General features: G+C 35.0%; 2 protein-coding genes across 3 annotated transcripts; both read left to right on the top strand.

Annotated features, from left to right (window-relative positions):
* Window positions 1-69: 69 nt before the first annotated feature.
* On the top strand, window positions 70-10,058 carry LOC120338166 (arylsulfatase-like). Of its 2 annotated transcripts, XM_039406101.2 has the most exons (7): window positions 70-530; window positions 4,435-4,584; window positions 7,302-7,414; window positions 7,604-7,820; window positions 8,143-8,445; window positions 8,798-8,977; window positions 9,467-10,058. In XM_039406101.2, exons 1-7 carry the CDS (start codon window positions 224-226, stop codon window positions 9,781-9,783), a joined length of 1,587 nt encoding a protein of 528 aa, XP_039262035.2. In that variant the 5' UTR covers window positions 70-223; the 3' UTR covers window positions 9,784-10,058. The 2 variants fall into 2 exon arrangements, with proteins under 2 accessions (XP_039262035.2, XP_077973552.1); XM_078117426.1 differs by lacking the exons at window positions 70-530; window positions 4,435-4,584 and adding an exon at window positions 6,946-7,123.
* A 1,482-nt stretch (window positions 10,059-11,540) lies between these two features.
* Window positions 11,541-15,256, top strand: LOC120337896 (transmembrane protein 53-like). Its single transcript, XM_039405798.2, has 6 exons — window positions 11,541-11,737; window positions 12,178-12,333; window positions 12,758-12,906; window positions 13,373-13,573; window positions 13,846-14,028; window positions 14,617-15,256. Exons 1-6 carry the CDS (start codon window positions 11,659-11,661, stop codon window positions 14,833-14,835), a joined length of 987 nt encoding a protein of 328 aa, XP_039261732.2. The 5' UTR covers window positions 11,541-11,658; the 3' UTR covers window positions 14,836-15,256.
* Window positions 15,257-17,416: the final 2,160 nt, after the last annotated feature.

Raw genomic sequence — 17,416 nt, 5'->3', positions numbered from 1 at the left:
TCTCGCTGATCTTTGATTTTGTCACTTCTTTTCATGCGTTTCGGCATCCCCATCATAAAAACTGGGTTAACAGACTGGTGCGAAGCATTACATAAATAAATACCTATTGTATAAAAAAACTCAAAATCGCCAAAAAGTGACTTACGCAATTATGTTATAAGTGTGATGATATCTTTCTTCTTTATTCAGATTTATTTTTCGAAACTGTATTTTTTAAAGTAATATGGAAAGCCGCCGGTTTGTGCATGCTACAGTTGTCTTATTGGTTGTTATAGCGGTTTTATGTGGTGTAATATTCTTGGCATATTTCGTCATATGGCCTACGCCATCATCCCGAGTGGCAAATGGAGGAAAGCCGAACATAATCATACTCTTGGCCGATGATACTGGGTACGGCGACTTTCAGACCTACGGTCATCCAACTCAAGAGTGGACAGCAGTGGACAGAATGGCAAAAGAAGGAATAAAATTCACGCATTGGTCAAGCCCTGCGTCTGTATGTTCTCCTAGCAGAGCAGCACTCTTAACAGGTTACCAAATTAAATATTACATGCTGGAACTTTTAACGTAGAAAGCCTTTGTCGATATTTGTACATACTTCATCAGTCAGTTTCAATTTCTAACAACACAAAAATGTGTACATTGTACATATATTGGGCTTTGCTTTTTATCAATTCTAAAAAAACATCGTGTTTCAAAACAAGGGCTTGTTTTAAATCAAAATATTTCTGTATTTTTTGTATTTTTCATTAAAATACCCCTTGTATCGCCGCGAAACTACGCCAAAACGTTGCATTCTGGCAGCTGCACACGCAGCCGGAATTATAATTTCAAAAATGAAAGTAAAATTTTTTATTTTGATTTTTACCACTATTGCGTACATATATCGCCACTTTATATATCCACCAAAGTCATAAGATTTTACCCGGAATGTTTTACCGAGATATCAGCGAGACGTTTTGAGTAAGCAAAATCATGAAAATTAGCCTACTACAAAAGCAATTCGATCAAGTGCAGCCCTTCGGCAAAACGAGTGGTTGCGATAATGAAGAATAGGGAAGGGCGAAATCGAATATTTTTTTCGAATCGAATAATTCGAATATTTTTAACGAATACCGAATATTTTTTTTATACACAACGGGAGGTCCAGGACGTCGGTCGATACTCCCTTTGGCTACAAAGCGTTTTTAACTGGTTAATTTTGTCATAATCGCTGATTGTTTTTGTAATTGTCACCGTGACCGTTTTTGCGGCGATATATAATCTATATTACCGCCCTTTCTGTTTTTTGCAAGTATTAATTCTTTCGGGTCGGCGGACATGGAAGTTTATATTTCGGGTTTACATGTGCGTTCACGTCGGCTACAGCTGTTAAAACCATTAAGGAATAATTTTAAACCCCCCAAATTAATATTATTCTAATTTTTATCATTTGCGTTGGCTTTCATATTACTTATCAGCGTCTGTGAATTTACCGTCACAATATTAAGCGAACGGTAATTGTATTATCGATATCGATCGAGATGCAGATATTTATCAAGACAATACCGTAATTAACTTGCTATGCTTTTCTATGGTGTCTATGTTACTTTACAGATAAACCTCGCAAAGCTGCTATTGCGTCAATCCCGAATGTTGATTTATAATAGTGAATAAATAATTCGGCAATAAAGGCATTTCTGCGTGACCATATGACGAGATGACGTTAAGCAGCGCTTCTTGAATAATAATTTACATATTCGACCTATTGCTGAAAAAAATTGCGCTTTCGTACTTTTGTGCCTAATAGATGGCCAGACGGTAATTATAACTAACTCTTCCAAGGTCCGACGTTTTCTTTTAAGAAACCCCGCGATCATTATAGATAGCTAATATCGTTACCAAGTAATTCACAATTTTATTTGCGGAATTTGCAAATTCACTTTTACTTCTCTTGACGATTTTGATAATGTCACGCCCTATTTATCAGTGCAAAAATGCTCAAAATATAACGAATGTGATCATTTCCGATGATACAACAATTCGTAAACAAGACAGTGCGCGTTGTTACATCGAATTTCACGATGGATTTTACCTTATACTCCTGTTCACGATTTCTACACTCCACCCGCCATGCATGCCCGAGTGAAATGTTTACATTTTCGAACATTATAGCTAATATCGTTACCGAGTAATACAAAATTTTATTTACGGAGTTTGCGAGTTCACTTTTACTTCTCTTGACGATTTTGATAATGTTACGCCCTATTTATCGTGCAAAAATGCTCAAAATATAACGAATGTAATCTTTTCCGATGATACAACAATTCGTGAACGAGACGCGTTGTTACATCGAAATTCACGATTGATTTTACGTTATGATTTCTACACTCCACCCGTCATGCATGTCCGAGTGAAATGTTTACATTTTCGAAACATTACTTGGTCAAGAATGAAAGGGATCACTAAAGAATTAATTTGAAAGTACATTAAAAGAATTATGTCCTGCCGTTTCTTTACTGGTCATAGCTTGTTCGTGTTATACTATGTATGGTTTCATGCGAAAGGTATTTCAACTTTTAATTTTTGTTAAACAAATTTATGTTTGGTTCATGCATGAAACGGCTAATCCATGCCGCCAATCATACGGAGTTTAAAATCTGGGATCTTTATTTTAAATACCTCATCTGATTTGACGTTTCTAATTTTAGGGAACGGTGTCGGTACCTTGTTTTGCAAAATATGGAATTGAAATGAACGATTGAAAACAAATAACACCACAACGCAAAGACGATTTTTCAAATGTGTCGCTTTTGTCTGTTAGCGAGCGTTGTAGGTGAATTCTCGCGCAATTCACGATCGGTTCAGAGACGTTCTGTGTCTAAGCGAGGCGGCGCAGATCACGTGGTACCCGATATTCGAATAGTAAAATGCAATTCGAATAATTTATTATTCGATTCGCTATTTGAATATTTTGCCCAGCCCTAAATTGAAGAATATGCTTATATCGGCGGTAATCTACTGATATGAACGATGAGACACCCTAACCTAGCCTATGTTAATTGTAAGAGTCCTCTGATGCAAAGACGCCCCAACTAATCTGTTATGAAGCCATAATATGGATTTCAAGGTCATGTATTTACATTTTTCTCATAAAATGAAGTCATTACTTATCGATCTTAAGATCGGTAAGTATATTGATAGGTATTTGTCTGTATGTATGTATGTCTGTCTGTCTGTGTGTCTGTTAGATGAACGCGATATCTCACGAACGCGTCCAAATTTTGCATGTGCATGCATCTTACCTCGGACCAGAAGCCTATAGATTTTGGGTTAATTATGTCGTATAATTAGCAAGTTATTAACTAATTACCGATCTAAGATCGATAAGTCTTCGGTCTCCGACCGATATTCTCGTTGTTACGGTTAATACTGTTCGGTTAATTGTTGCTTAGCATACTTTGGTTTTTTAAGGTTGAAGTGAGTTTTTCTACAAAATCATTTATTCGATCGCATTTCAATTTTCGCAACGTGGTTTCATTGCAGCAGGGTTATTCACGTAATGGCTTATTGGTTGCATCTTACTGCGCCAACCACTGAACTACAGCCTGAGAAGGTGTGCATGAGCCTTCATCGATATTTGTGGCGTTTTGAAAGATTTATTGCAAATAAGAAGCGCTTGGCAAGTTTTTACATCCATTTTTCTTCAACCTATTTAATAAAAAAAAATCAAACAATACAGCCATTTTGAACAAAACAGGCAAAAAAAAACTTGATTTAAAACAATTCTTTTTGAACAAATCCCTACATATAGATACAATCGAAAATTGACATTATCTAAATGGGACATTTGGCAAATTGAGAATAATTATGATTTGAGTAACCCCTTATTATATATGATATTGAGAATAAATATAAACTAACATAACTGCCGAATAATGGCGGTGGATAAGAATCACGATAGTACTGCCGAAACGTTGCGTTAAGTCTCAATAAATTGATGGTTTTTGTAATCGAGAGATCTTTTCAGAAACTACGTAAAAACAAATTCGACAACTAATGCGGCTTGCGACCAATAAAGAATCCGCTTGCCTCGTACCGGATTTACCATTTAAAATTGCTTGTGTTTTTATGACAGAAGCGGGTTTTCGGACGTACAGACTTTTTATTGCTTAATAATCTCATCCATCCATACAGCGATGACAGAGATGGGACTTGAATAACACTATTTCCTTTGGCCTACCATATATTCAATAAGAGAGCGGGTAGATAGATTCGAGTCAGATTTGGGCACATTAATTGGCTCGACTGATACAAAATAGCATACCCCGATTCACGAATTGTAAAAAAAACTTCCGTTTCCATGTGGCCTACTGGAAAAACTACGGAGACAATCGACTCACGTCACAACCAACTTGTTTCAAACAAATTACCCATAATATTTTCACGTTTTAGGTCGCTACCCGATTCGATCCGGGATATTCGGTAAAAATACCGTTTTTATGGATGGATCGATCGGTGGACTGCCTCATCGTGAAATTACAATTGCGGAAGCTTTACGCGATGTTGGATATGCAACAGGAATGGTTGGAAAGTGGCATTTAGGTAAGTAGAAGACTAACAAAGAACGTTGCAGTTAATTCATTACTGAAGGAAAGCCCGTAGTACTATTTATCATTCTTTCATAGGGCTCTTTCTGGAATTTCTGGAACGAGTAGTACTTCAAACAAATTTTAGTAATGTCCTTCCCCCAATCGTCATTATCACGAAGTTCGCTAATGGATTAATTCACATTTAAGATGATAGATAGTGTTAGCTGAGTAGATTGGTTGAGTAGACGGCCTGTGTTACCAGTCCATGTCACATATGGGAATAGTTAACTAGTTGTTTGTTTCAGATGCACAAACTCAGAATTGTTGTATTTCGAATATTGTATCTGGTCTCGCTGTATTTTCTCTAAACTGATTAAGAAAACGTGAACTAACTGAAACTAACGAGGGTGCTTTAATTAATATACCATTTAATAATAATAAGAGTAGTTACTTGGAAAAAAATCTGTTCGCGACTTGTTTTTGGGGAAATTTTTTTTGGACCCTGTCATTGTTGTTACTAACATATACTTATATATGAGTGGTCAACTGTTGTTTAGTATTATGCCATCATAAGTTGACTATTTGTACACGTGTTCGAGGACCACACGCGACTGAAACATTATCTTTGTTACCCACTGAGTGTTGGTGCTCCCATAGTAAGTGCACGAAGTTGGCGCACAAACTGAACATAGTATTTGTACCAGGTAAAGGTTATCAGGTTGTGCGCCATCTTGGTGCACATACTTTGAAAGAGCCGAAAATTTTGATAGTGAAAACGTTAGCTTGTTTCGTCTTTTCGATAATTTGGTTTCACTTAAATTAGATTTAAATCTTATTTTTTAGGCAATCATTTTTGAGCTTAGCAATGGAACTAACCCTAATGCATGATTACGTTGCAAAGTTAAATGTCAAATAAATCATTAATCAATCTTTACGTTCGAGCGGATGATAATTTATAAAAAATATTATATTCATCATAAAATGTCCCGAAGAAATGACTTTGTTCGATATACCTTAAAGTACCGCAATGCATGTTCTAAACTTTTAAGATAAAAGAGTTACTAGTACTTATTAATCATTATTTAACATGTTTTACCAATTTGCATTATGCCCATTCGATATGATGATTTACTAAATATACCGCGTGCATTATTTAATAGAAATTTAGCAGGTCGCAATCGGTATTTTCTCGGGGTGATTATCGTTGTCGCGTTTTTGCGTTCTTTTCGAAATCAATCATTTTCAGTTATGAAAATATATTAATCCTCCAAGTAGTATAAAATGAGAAGTAATAGACTAATAGTCGTATTTTTATGTTAATCCCTGACGCTTTGCGATTATAGGGAGTATTTTTAATCCCTGTAACGATTTTAGAAGACTTTAAAATAGTTGGGATCTTTATGGTTTGGCATCTGTCTGTTTTGATAATTAGCTAATAAGCAGCAATCGAAAGTCAAAAATATTATTGTAGTTTAATTATGGAAAAGTTCGATAGTTCCTCAAAATACGAAAATTAACGTTTGTATGAACGGGTGAACCACACCCGTATTCCTTTTTGAAAACAGTTGAGAAATCCCGTTTTAGCAGATGGAAATAATAAACAAGGGATAAATAGTTAATCAAAAAAATACAAATGTTAAATTGATTTTGCTACTAACAACGCAAAAACGACATTTATGTGAATACGATTGCATTTCGAATATTGTTTGAGGTAATCAAACGTGTGATGTCATTAAAATAAAATGGCATTCAGAATTTAAACAATAAATATCTATCACTTTTTTTGTGAAAAAACACGGGGCGATTTTAGAGCATTGTAGTAATCCTGATTTTTTGGCTCGTGTGTGAAATATTTCAGGATTGTAATTGCGTACATTGCGGATAATCATCTTATCTTGTCACAATATCACTGGACTATTTATAAACAGATAAATACGAAAATGAAACACATGGTCTTAATATTATAATATTGAAAAAGTGATTTTATATGATATCCTAAAACTAATAATTTTACTCAAACGAGATACAATTAGAAAATTTCAATGAAATAAGTGAAAACATAGAATGTGATAATTTTAATATCACCTTAAGTATTGTTTTTGCAGTCATTTCGAAGAAAATATAATCTGTTATGAAAACAAGGATATTATATGGTTTATACTATAAGAAAAAAGTTCACTCGTGTTAAGTGCCGCTGTGAGCGGTATAAGGTAACATAATCCTTTGTTGACAACTCTTTTAAAAAAAATGAGAGAGCGCGAAGCAGATATTATATGGATACTAGGAGAGTATCATTATCCGTATACTACGGTAACTTAAACATTCTGTATTTGTTAGTAAAGATCTGGCTTAAAGCAAATAGCCCACAATAGACTAGTTAGTATACTTGAGAAATGAAGAAACTTTGGCCCTAGAACAACAACAACAACAACGTGAAACAATGACAGCAATTTGATGGAACTATCTATGCGCACTTTTACGAAACGCTTCTGAAAACACAGGTTGTAATGAAAACCCTGACCGCATTGAAATGGGTGAGCCGTCCTGCTCAGGTAATCGTCACTAGTTAGCACGGGAGAGTTTAGAACTGTGTTCGAATTGCCGAGTGGGAGCTTGTGAGAGGTGTTCGGCAATTGCTCCGAAATGTAAATTCTCTTCAGATATTCTTTTATTCATACATATATCACATTCTTAATTGGCATAATAACATATATTGCTTAAATATATCAGGTATAAACAAGAAAAATTCAACAGACGGAAAAAACTTACCGATGCATCATGGATTTGAATATGTTGGAATCAACTTGCCTTACACACAGCTATGGTTTTGCGATCCAAAGAAGGTATCAAATTCATACTTTATTTAAAGAAATGCGTTGTGTACTTCAGGCGCGACCCGTTTAGGTAAAATCATTGATATTAAAAATAGTTCTTAGATTTATCTACTTTTTCCCATACCCATACCCAAAAAGTTGTAAACCCAGCGTTGTCGCTTTTATACTTTACCTAAAAAACCACATATTATTTTACAGTACAACATAGCACAAATGCGTTCTTGCTTCGTATATCAAAACGACAAAATCATTGAACAGCCAATCAAATTTGAAACACTGACCGCGCGATTAGTTGACGACACCAAAGAATTTATTGACAACAACAAGCATCATCCGTTTTTCTTTCTACTTTCATTTCCACAAACCCATGCTGCTTTATTTTCGGATCCAAGATTTGCTCAGACTTCAAAGAGGGGTAAGTTCATTTATCTCTGCCTGTCAATTTAAATTCGTATTATCTCAAAGCAGAATGTTGAACCCGCAGCTGGAGTACAAACTATATTGATAGAATAGTTGTAGGCGACAACTGCCGCTCAGAGAGATTCTCATTGATTCAAGAGAGATGTCAGTCCCTGGTGGTTGGAACGAGACTTCAAATTATTTAAATGAACGATGTAGTGTGCGGGGAAACAGATACGTAAAAGACAATTTCAAAAATAAGCAGTTTTATGAGAAAATAGGATAGGAAGCAACATGCCAAAAGCATAAACTCATTTATTGTACATTAAATTTTGCAGGGCGTTATGGAGACAGCGTAAACGAAATGGGATGGGCAATAGGTCAAGTTTTGGATCAGTTGAAATACTTAGGAATTGACGAAGACACCCTCGTTTTGTTTCTATCTGATCAAGGGCCGATGGTAGATGGGTGCGGAGAGGCAGGTGATGCTGGGGTTTTTCGCGGAGGAAAAGCGACTATGTGGGAAGGAGGAGTTCGAGTACCTGCAGTGGCGTGGTGGCCTGGGACAATATCGCCTGGGACCGTTAGCCACGCAACAATCAGTACAATGGATATCTTGCCCACCGCCCTAAAACTAGCAGGTGAATATTTGCTTTGCTTCGTAGCCAAAAGTTAGTTCCTATCCGCGCCAACAAATGCATCAGTTTTATAGCTACTAAGCTTTAATTCGTCGAAACGTTGGTGGCAACTCGTAGCAGTACACAAATAGTTTTAAGCACCAACAAATATGTCTCAGGTAAAATGTTGCTACGCATGATTCAGCAGATTAATTACTGTTGCCAGAAAACATACACAGTAACGTTATGAATAAATTGAAATACATTACCACACATGTGTCAGTGGATTGGATAGCCCTGCTTTTATTCTATAAATTACTTTGAAATGAAAAAAAAATATTCTCTGTTTGAATGAATAAGTGTATTTAAAAAACAGGTGCCGAAGATTACCTTGAAGAACGAAAGATTGCTATCGACGGGAAAGTAATCAATGACGTCGTAAAAACGGACACCACAGAATCATTTCACGAAGCACTTTTTTATTATTGCTCTGATATATTGATGTCAGCTCGATACAAAAAATATAAAATTCACTACTACACAGTGGATCCAATGGGTAAGGCAAAAACAGTTTAGACCTATTGTAATCCATGAAAAAACGATCAAACCTATTTTACTACGGTTCCCGGAACACTTCTGCAATTTTGTCCGTATCTATCACAATAGCGAGTTTCTGATCGAATCAAACTATCTGGCAAAACTATTCAAAACTTTTGTTATTCAAAACCTGATATATATTGAATTATTTAAAAATTAATCCCAATTTTCTTTTATCACTAATAAAGATGCTCTGCCTCAAGTGAGCCTATATTATAAATTGACTCAGGGGCACGAATTATGGCAAAATTCAACCGTAGCAAACTTTTTCTAACTGTATCATGCATGTTTTAAAAATCAAGTGATAAATTTTACCTGCGTTATCATGTTTTACTATATGAAAAATCGTTTTATTGTATAAAGTTCTCAAACGCGCACATCAATATAAGACAACAACAATTACTTGCACAAAAATATTTGCAAACTTTCTTTTTGTATTTTTCAACAGTTTCAGGCATAGTGAGTGAAGGAGGAGGTCGGTGTGAATACTCAAACAGGACGAAATTATTTAATATCTTCAGTTGCGAACACAGAGCAAAGAAACAAGATCCGCCGTTGATATTTAATTATGAAGCTGATCCACAGGAACAAATTTCTTTGGATGCAACAACAAAAGAAAATCAAATTTTGCTTGATATAATCGCTGATTTGGTCCAAACGCACAAAGCATCTATTATTCCAGTTCAGTCGGAAATTGATAAACCTTATTATCGGAGTATTACTCCTTGTTGTAACCCTCCTGCTTGCACATGTAATTATAAATGAGCAATTTTTAACAGCGAACTTTTTGTACGCGAAGGCATCATTGTCTACCTAAAATAAAGTCGAAGTAGTGGGTATAAATATGCATTGTCACATTTCGTTAGCATGTATATTTCCAGTTTTACTGTACGAAAGAAAAATGGATTTGGACTGTCAGAGGTCTGTCACATCAATTCATGAGAACATTTCTTCAAGGACGCGTAACAATGAACGTAAGATCAATAACAAGAAAAAAAAACAATTTTTTGTGCTTGTAACTGCAGTGGAAACTCTACCTATTTGTTACGGAAGCCCCTTCGTAGGTAGAAAATTCCGCAAGTAGGGTCCCATTTTACCTGTAAACGCCCTAATCTATTCTGAACCCCCACAAAACTCGAACATAATATTTGTATAAAAATATAATAGTGGTTAAAACCCGTAACAAATACATTTTAGAATTAGATTACTGCAAAATAAATAGAAAAGGGACACATGGAAAGAACAGAGAAATACCGAATAAAAACTACGAACGGTATGTTTGTTTACCTCTGGCCGACTATAGGCTACGCTAAACAAGACCGCGCAGAGTGGAAGGACGACGATCGGGGAGGTGGGAGGAGGCGGCAAAAGTTGACAGCTGAGAGAGAAAGTAATGTACGAAAACAGACACATATACTTCAATTTTTTTTTTCATTTCATTTTTTTTTGTTTTGACTGTTACGCGTATCATCGTATTCTCACTGAATTTCGCTGGCAACACGTGGGAAACAAACGGGCCAATGGGATGGCATGGCCAAATATAGACATGCTATCCAGATCTAAGTATACCTAAGCGATAGAGAACATGAAACATTGCTTCAGTTACAAATAGATTACGCCAGTGATCTCTTTTAATGTGCAAATATCAAACAACCATGATATCTTAATTTCTTATAACAATTCAGCATTCTACACCCTTAGGAATAGTAATCACTCATGTTATGGGTGCCATCCACAGCTAAGAAACTTTGGAATGTTGACTTGAATATTGACTATTGGAATACTCGATGAAATTTATTCAACTTGTGTGTGGAATAGAACTTATTATTATTTGTTTGAAATAGAAACGATTGGTCATTATTCAGGCGTCTAACTTCATATTCAAGTTACATGATGTCGTGTCCCTTATTATATTGGAGGCAAATAGACACGTTGTTCGTATGAATGGAATAGTCTTTAATCTTAGCAGCAAAACAGTACCATCACATCAACACATGCAATTACTTACAAACAAAATAGTGAACTGAATAGCGACTGTGCGTGTTATAAGTGAGACGGCATGTAAACAAACAATCGAACAAATTATTTTTTGATAAAAATGTGCAAACCTATTCCGCCGTTTCGTGCCCAAAAAATATAAAAAAAACAAACCATTAGGTGATTGCCTTAAAATCGACTATATATAACATCTGTAGTAAAGGCGTCTTTTTCGTAAAACGTTCAACTCCTGGATATAGGAACAAGGTATTATTTGTTACTAAATTTTTAAGGACCGTTTTGAAATTATTTCCAAGTTCTTTCCTTATGTGCGCTACGAAACTGAAAGATAAACGGTCTCGTCTCGTGGTCTAATTGCAAGTCAGATCAATGACATGAAACATGTCATGAAACATATGTTTCATGTTATGTGTCAGGCCTAACGCGATAACGTGTAGAACTCTGGAGCAAGAAGTCACAGGCGTCATCTCTTTATGCACCGGCGAATCCGGAAGTTGGAACAGGTCAAAGGGTATGAATGCTCTCTTCCAAGCACCAGTTTTACGCGTCCTCAGGTGTACACCTCTCATTAATAACAAATTGTTCTGTTCGCTTCTGTGTCAGCACAAAGTTAGAAAGCAGAGATACCGGCGGTTAATAGCGATGTCTGCAAGGAGTGGCAGAAGACTTTTAGATGATCAAGATGAGTTGGAGTATAACATAACATTTCCTACTTGTACAGGTGACTTATCTCTTATTCTTCAGTTCTTGCGAATTTTTGAATACGGTACTGGTACTGGTACTAATGATTTCAAAACTAATTTTATAATAATCAGGTACTGTAATGCTTAACTTACAATAACTTTTGCTTATGGCAGTACGGTACCGGTATGATAAGTCCCACAGTTGTGCAGTCACAAGTTACCGTACCGGTAGTACTGTAGTAGAATTACATCTAACAGTCCACGGTAAGTACCGGTATCAAATTCTGAAATTGATCAGTAACAAGATCTGAAGATCGGACGAGAGTTACGGTAACAGGACAAATATTAAGATACTTTTCCAACCTTGTTGACAAAATTGACGTTCAGACATTACTGCATTATGGCACCATATCTGAAATTGGCCATAATTATACAGTACCGGTAGTATTCTCTGTTACAATCTTTATTTATGTTTTAGTCATGGATGATTCTGATGCAAAAGAACCTGTTGTATATTTGTTGGGATGGGCCGGTGCATCAGATAAGCATTTAGCAAAATATAGTGCAATATATGAACAAGAAGGCTATGTAACCTTAAGATATATTGCACCTGAAGATGTCATATTTTTGTTATGTAAGTTATTTATTTTTAAGTAAGCTTTTTAATGTATTTAAAATATACAAATCTTGCTATCATTTAATCATGATGATAGATTAAAATCGAACTATTTTGGTCCTTTTTTGATAATGTTTGATCTTAGTGCAAGCCTTATTTCATTAAAAATTAGATATTGAATATTGCTAATAAGAATTGTCAAAATATCCGATTTGAATATACTACATCTAGTGTTCGTTTTTGTTTGGTGTTTACAATGGAGTCTGTTGTTAATTAGCAAAAGTTTGATAAATGCGCTTATTAATGATATAATTATTTATTGCTGTTATGAGGCATTTTCAGATCTTCACTCTGAAGAAGGCTTTACTGTAAGCTTCCATGTTTTGCATTGCATACGCAACTCTTTAAGTGATGACTAACTTGTCTCCTGAATATTTTTTAGCCAAAGATACGATAAACACAGCAAAAGATACGTCAAACAAACTTGTTCAACTTCTAGATGATTATGATTTAAGAGAAAACCCAGTTTTAATTCACTGTTTCAGTAATGGCGGAGCAGTAGTGTATAAATGGTTGGCAGAAGCGTTCTTGGTGCGTTTAATAATCGTAATTGATTCTTTATGTTATAGTTATATGGGATTTATGATCCAACTCCGTATGCACTTGCAATTATGAGAGCACAACTCTTGTGAATGTCTGATTGTTATTCTATATTTTGGATGTAGTGTAGCAATTGAAACATCCAAATTTTAATAAACAAAATTAAATTGGTATCTACCCTATTGGAACCCCATTTCACTCAACTTTTGATACAACTAGAAAACCAATCGAAATATTACAATTTTCTCATATTTATTTTCATGAGATAGTCAACTAGTGGCTCTTTGGTGGCTGAGTATGGAGTTTTTCTTGCTACGCTTGGAAAGAAAATTATGCAGTTGTTTATTTTTGCTTTTCTACATCTACTGTTATCAAGATCAAGACACTGCTGCTTTTTTTTATTTTTTTTTCTATCCATACATTTCCAAAACTAAATGTTATGTTATTTATTTCACAGGAACAAAATGTCAATATTGTTGGGGTAATTATAGACAGTGGCCCTGCGAAATTAACTTTTCTCAACTTACTTATGGCTATTTACTTTTCACAAAGGCCAAAGGGTATGACTCGTATTCTGCATTACATTTACCGATTTCTTGCCACAAACCTCACTGATTATTTGACATTCTCAATGGATGAAAGATTGTATTTCTATGAGGTGAGAAATTTATTAAAGTGTACATATTTAAGTCTTTTTACTGGTTCCAAAATCGTTCATTTATATCGCTTGTTGATTCATACCATTATTAAATCGGTAATTATTTGTACACTGCATCGCTGATTAGCATCATACATTTGAGATTTTGATCATTTGCTTCAATCCACTGATACTTAAGACGTTATTACTTGTTAACTTAGTTCGACTTTTGAAACTAAAAAAAATCCTTCTGATACATAAAATATTGAACCATTATTTTTATTCACTTTCAGCAACTACTATCATCAAAAACATTCCTTTGGCCGCATTTATATCTTTATTCAACAAACGACGGGGTAATGCCAAAGGCAGAAATTTTAGAAATGGTAGAATCAAGAAAAGCTGCTGGTTGCTCAATTGTTCGATGCCATGACTTCGTCACTTCTCCCCATGTTTCGCATTTGAAATTTCATAAAGTAAGAAAATTGGCATATGTGTCTCTTAGAGAATAATTTACTAAGTTTTTTCACTATTTGGAATGAATGTTCAATCAAATATAATGTGGCGATGTTTTTAACACCATGTTACATGAGTTATACTTACTAATGTCTGTGTTTTTAAAGGTCTAATGATAGTTTATCTTCTAATACCCTGATGTGACATGATACTTTTGTTCATCGCATGCAAATATTTATTTTCTAATGCTAAGCGTGTGTGTGATAGGTGTAAATCAATCAGTGATCAATATATTGAAGTTACATGTGTATAATTATAGGAGTTTGATTTGAATTAATAAAGCTTAGCATGCAAAACGAAGCATATCTTGTTTGCCAGATTTACTTTATTCTGCTCATGCTTGCTATGTCAAAATTTACTACAGGTACAGCACAAGGTGTGCTTGGAACAATTATCGACATTCATGGTTAACTATGTTTAAAATTGCATAATTTTGTTAAAACTTCAACAATTGTACTTCTAAAATGGTCCTTTGGTTAGATATTTTTTTTTTATGAATTTTGTATTGAATAAAGCTAACAACCTAATTCTTCAAATTTCATTTCCAGGAAGACTACATAAATCTGTGTTTACAATTCCTTGAAGATAGCTTAAAAATATTTGACGGGGAAGATATTGATGAAATAACTGGAACTAACAGACATCAAACGTCATCTGTTGATCCACCCACAAAATCTCGACCATACTCTGAAGGTTCACCATCAACCAGTCAGAGAAAATCATCCCTCAGGTTAAGAAGAACTTCTCAAAGTGATTCAAAATTATGATTCATCTCAGAATTTTATATATGTTCATTTCACTGCTCGCTCCAGCAGCAACAGAGGTATTTTGAGAGCTGGTCAAATGAGCTCTGGGTGATATATTCACAAAACAATTTGAACGAACTATAAACAAGAGCAATGCTCAAAGGTAGAATCTATTTGACTCGAATGCCAATGTTAAATCAGTGTTTCCAGTTTACATGAATTAGAATAAAACGGAATAATCTTTGGAAAATATTGAGAAAATAATTTTTATTATAGTAACTTCTATCTTTAAAGTACTGAAAAATTGATTGGTTCAGTTAATTTTGAAGAAAGCATAACACAATTCGAAAAAACAACAATCCATATATACACTTTGTGATCAATAAACTATCCTTTTCCTGTACCTCTCGAAACGAGGAATCTGGAATATATACATTTTTTTTTAAATAAAAAGAATTGCGTCAATGTCTTTGCCTTTTGGCATAGATATATTATAACACAACATTTAAACCAATTGGACAGTATATGGTTAATCCAAATTTATTGATCAAACTGAAAAGTGTTATTGATAATGAAGCTATGACCACACACATGCAGTTTTCCTTATTTTGTTATCAACATATTACAGAATTTGGTATAGGTAGGCTGTAGGCTACTGTCCTCAGTATATACTATTGAACATTACCTACTCATGTGTTACTGAAAATAGTGTTTTGTTACTGTTCTTTAGAAATTATAGTTTTGTTTATTTATATAGTTCTTCCATTCATGATAGATGATACACATAATGCATTTCTCAATTTATATAATCCTATGGAACAGAAAGCCTTCATCTCTAAATTGGTTCCAGATGCTGTAGGGGTTGCGGGTCTCGAATGTTCCTCAAACTATCATCTTTCATGACTATTAATGATAGTGAAGGCATAAATATATTTTAGTCAGGAAATTAAATCACAGTTCATAATATCAGTACAAATGGTATCCAGTGGAGGGCCTTTTTGAGGATCTATTGCTCAAATGTATCTGAATTCTAAATATATTGTAAGATAGAAAATACAAAGTTATATTGAATTTCATGAAAAACTTTAACACTTCTGCATAAAAAAATGTTATTGCTTGTGACACAGAATATTTTTATTGTTATTGAAATTTTATTTTCTAATCAAGAGTACATTCATTTTACAGAGTACATTGTTTTTGAACTTGATCTACTTTGTTATTTGTATTTGCACCTTCATATTTGTTCCAATTGCACAGCAAGTGTTCCAATTTGAATTCAGTATTTTTAGAAGCAAGCTTTCGACGGCGTTTATATATATGCTACTTTGGGTCACTTATGAGGTAACAATTAACGATTTTTAGCAGATTTAATGTTAAATCTCAGTTGCATAATCCTGCTTTCCTATTGATTTGAGTGTTTTTCTCAAATTCTATACATGGTCTATAAAATGATATCGCTGCATTACTTCTTGCCAAGATACTATTGATTTTTGTATAATTTTTATGTTCTTTTGCTATGTTTGTCAGCAGAAATTTTATATGCTAGAATTTTAGTCAAATTAGCAGCTTTAGAATGCTTAGAACATAATGTTATTTTTGTATATTTGTATATTATATCGTTAGAAGTACTGTGTTGGTCGTATATGAAATAAAGCTGGCTATCGTAATTTCTTAATCTATTGTCTGTGCGTGATATTGTTGTCAGAACGTGAGCGAATGCTATTCGACAGCCCTTGGCAAAAAGTGGCAAATAATACTGATGGGCGTTAAAGCAGCCACTGGCGCCCTTGAGGAAGATTTTATAAAATAGGATTTTCATATTTATACTAGGGAAGAGGCTTAATCATATTGCGTACCGCGGCCTCTAGTCCAGTCAATGTGGTTGGTATGTGTGATAAGTTAGCCAGTTGTGGTGGAAGCCGTGAGCGACCAACCAGCGATTACGTGAACACCCTGATCAGAGGTGCGATAGCGCTTGGTGCGATAGCGCTTAGCACGATATGCCACACCTGGTCTATAATTCTTTAAACAGGGAACCTTTACAGAGTGCTTGGATTAGAAGGCGGTCGGTGTGTCTAAGAGGATTGGTGGACTGCTCAGTACGGTAGGTTGGTTCACGCTACCGCTGGTCGGTCACGGCTTTCTCCACCATCAAGTCTGGCTTCTAAAACAAATAACTGGTCAACCAATCCCATACCAGAGGTTGGTTATGACTTCCCCCACCACCAAGTCATAAAAACATCTGCAACAAATATCTGACCAGCAATTCTTATAATTGACATGGATTGGTAACCGGACGAGAGGTCGTGACTTGCCATGTGATTGAGAAAAAGGCTCAAAGGCTTTTCTACCTCCAACAGTTCAAGAACAAAATAATTGACGATGCTATACTTGACCACAAAACAGAATTAAAAATAACAGCTTTGTATCAAAATTGTATTTGACTAAAGCATCAAAATTATTCGGCGTTGTTGTACTAACTGTTATGGTTTGGTTACAAAAAGCAGGGCCACGGTAGATTCCCCGGATTTCTACCACGCTCGTAAATGTACGGGACGTTGACCATTCCTGGCCGTTTATGGATTCTAAATCTGTTTTGTCA

The sequence above is a fragment of the Styela clava genome, chromosome 10, assembly GCF_964204865.1.
Source record: "Styela clava chromosome 10, kaStyClav1.hap1.2, whole genome shotgun sequence".
Lineage (NCBI taxonomy): Eukaryota > Metazoa > Chordata > Ascidiacea > Stolidobranchia > Styelidae > Styela > Styela clava.
This window is presented reverse-complemented; position numbering and strand designations above follow the sequence as displayed.

Bases quoted from the DNA above. Each gene is read 5' to 3' on its own strand.
- LOC120338166 (XM_039406101.2), top strand. From the start codon at position 224: ATGGAAAGCCGCCGGTTTGTGCATGCTACAGTTGTCTTATTGGTTGTT. The intron at 7,415-7,603 runs GTATCAAATTCA...ATTATTTTACAG, and splicing joins GGTTTTGCGATCCAAAGAAG to TACAACATAGCACAAATGCG. The intron at 7,821-8,142 runs GTAAGTTCATTT...TAAATTTTGCAG, and splicing joins TGCTCAGACTTCAAAGAGGG to GGCGTTATGGAGACAGCGTA.
- LOC120337896 (XM_039405798.2), top strand. From the start codon at position 11,659: ATGTCTGCAAGGAGTGGCAGAAGACTTTTAGATGATCAAGATGAGTTG. The intron at 12,334-12,757 runs GTAAGTTATTTA...AATATTTTTTAG, and splicing joins AGATGTCATATTTTTGTTAT to CCAAAGATACGATAAACACA. The intron at 12,907-13,372 runs GTGCGTTTAATA...TTTATTTCACAG, and splicing joins GGTTGGCAGAAGCGTTCTTG to GAACAAAATGTCAATATTGT.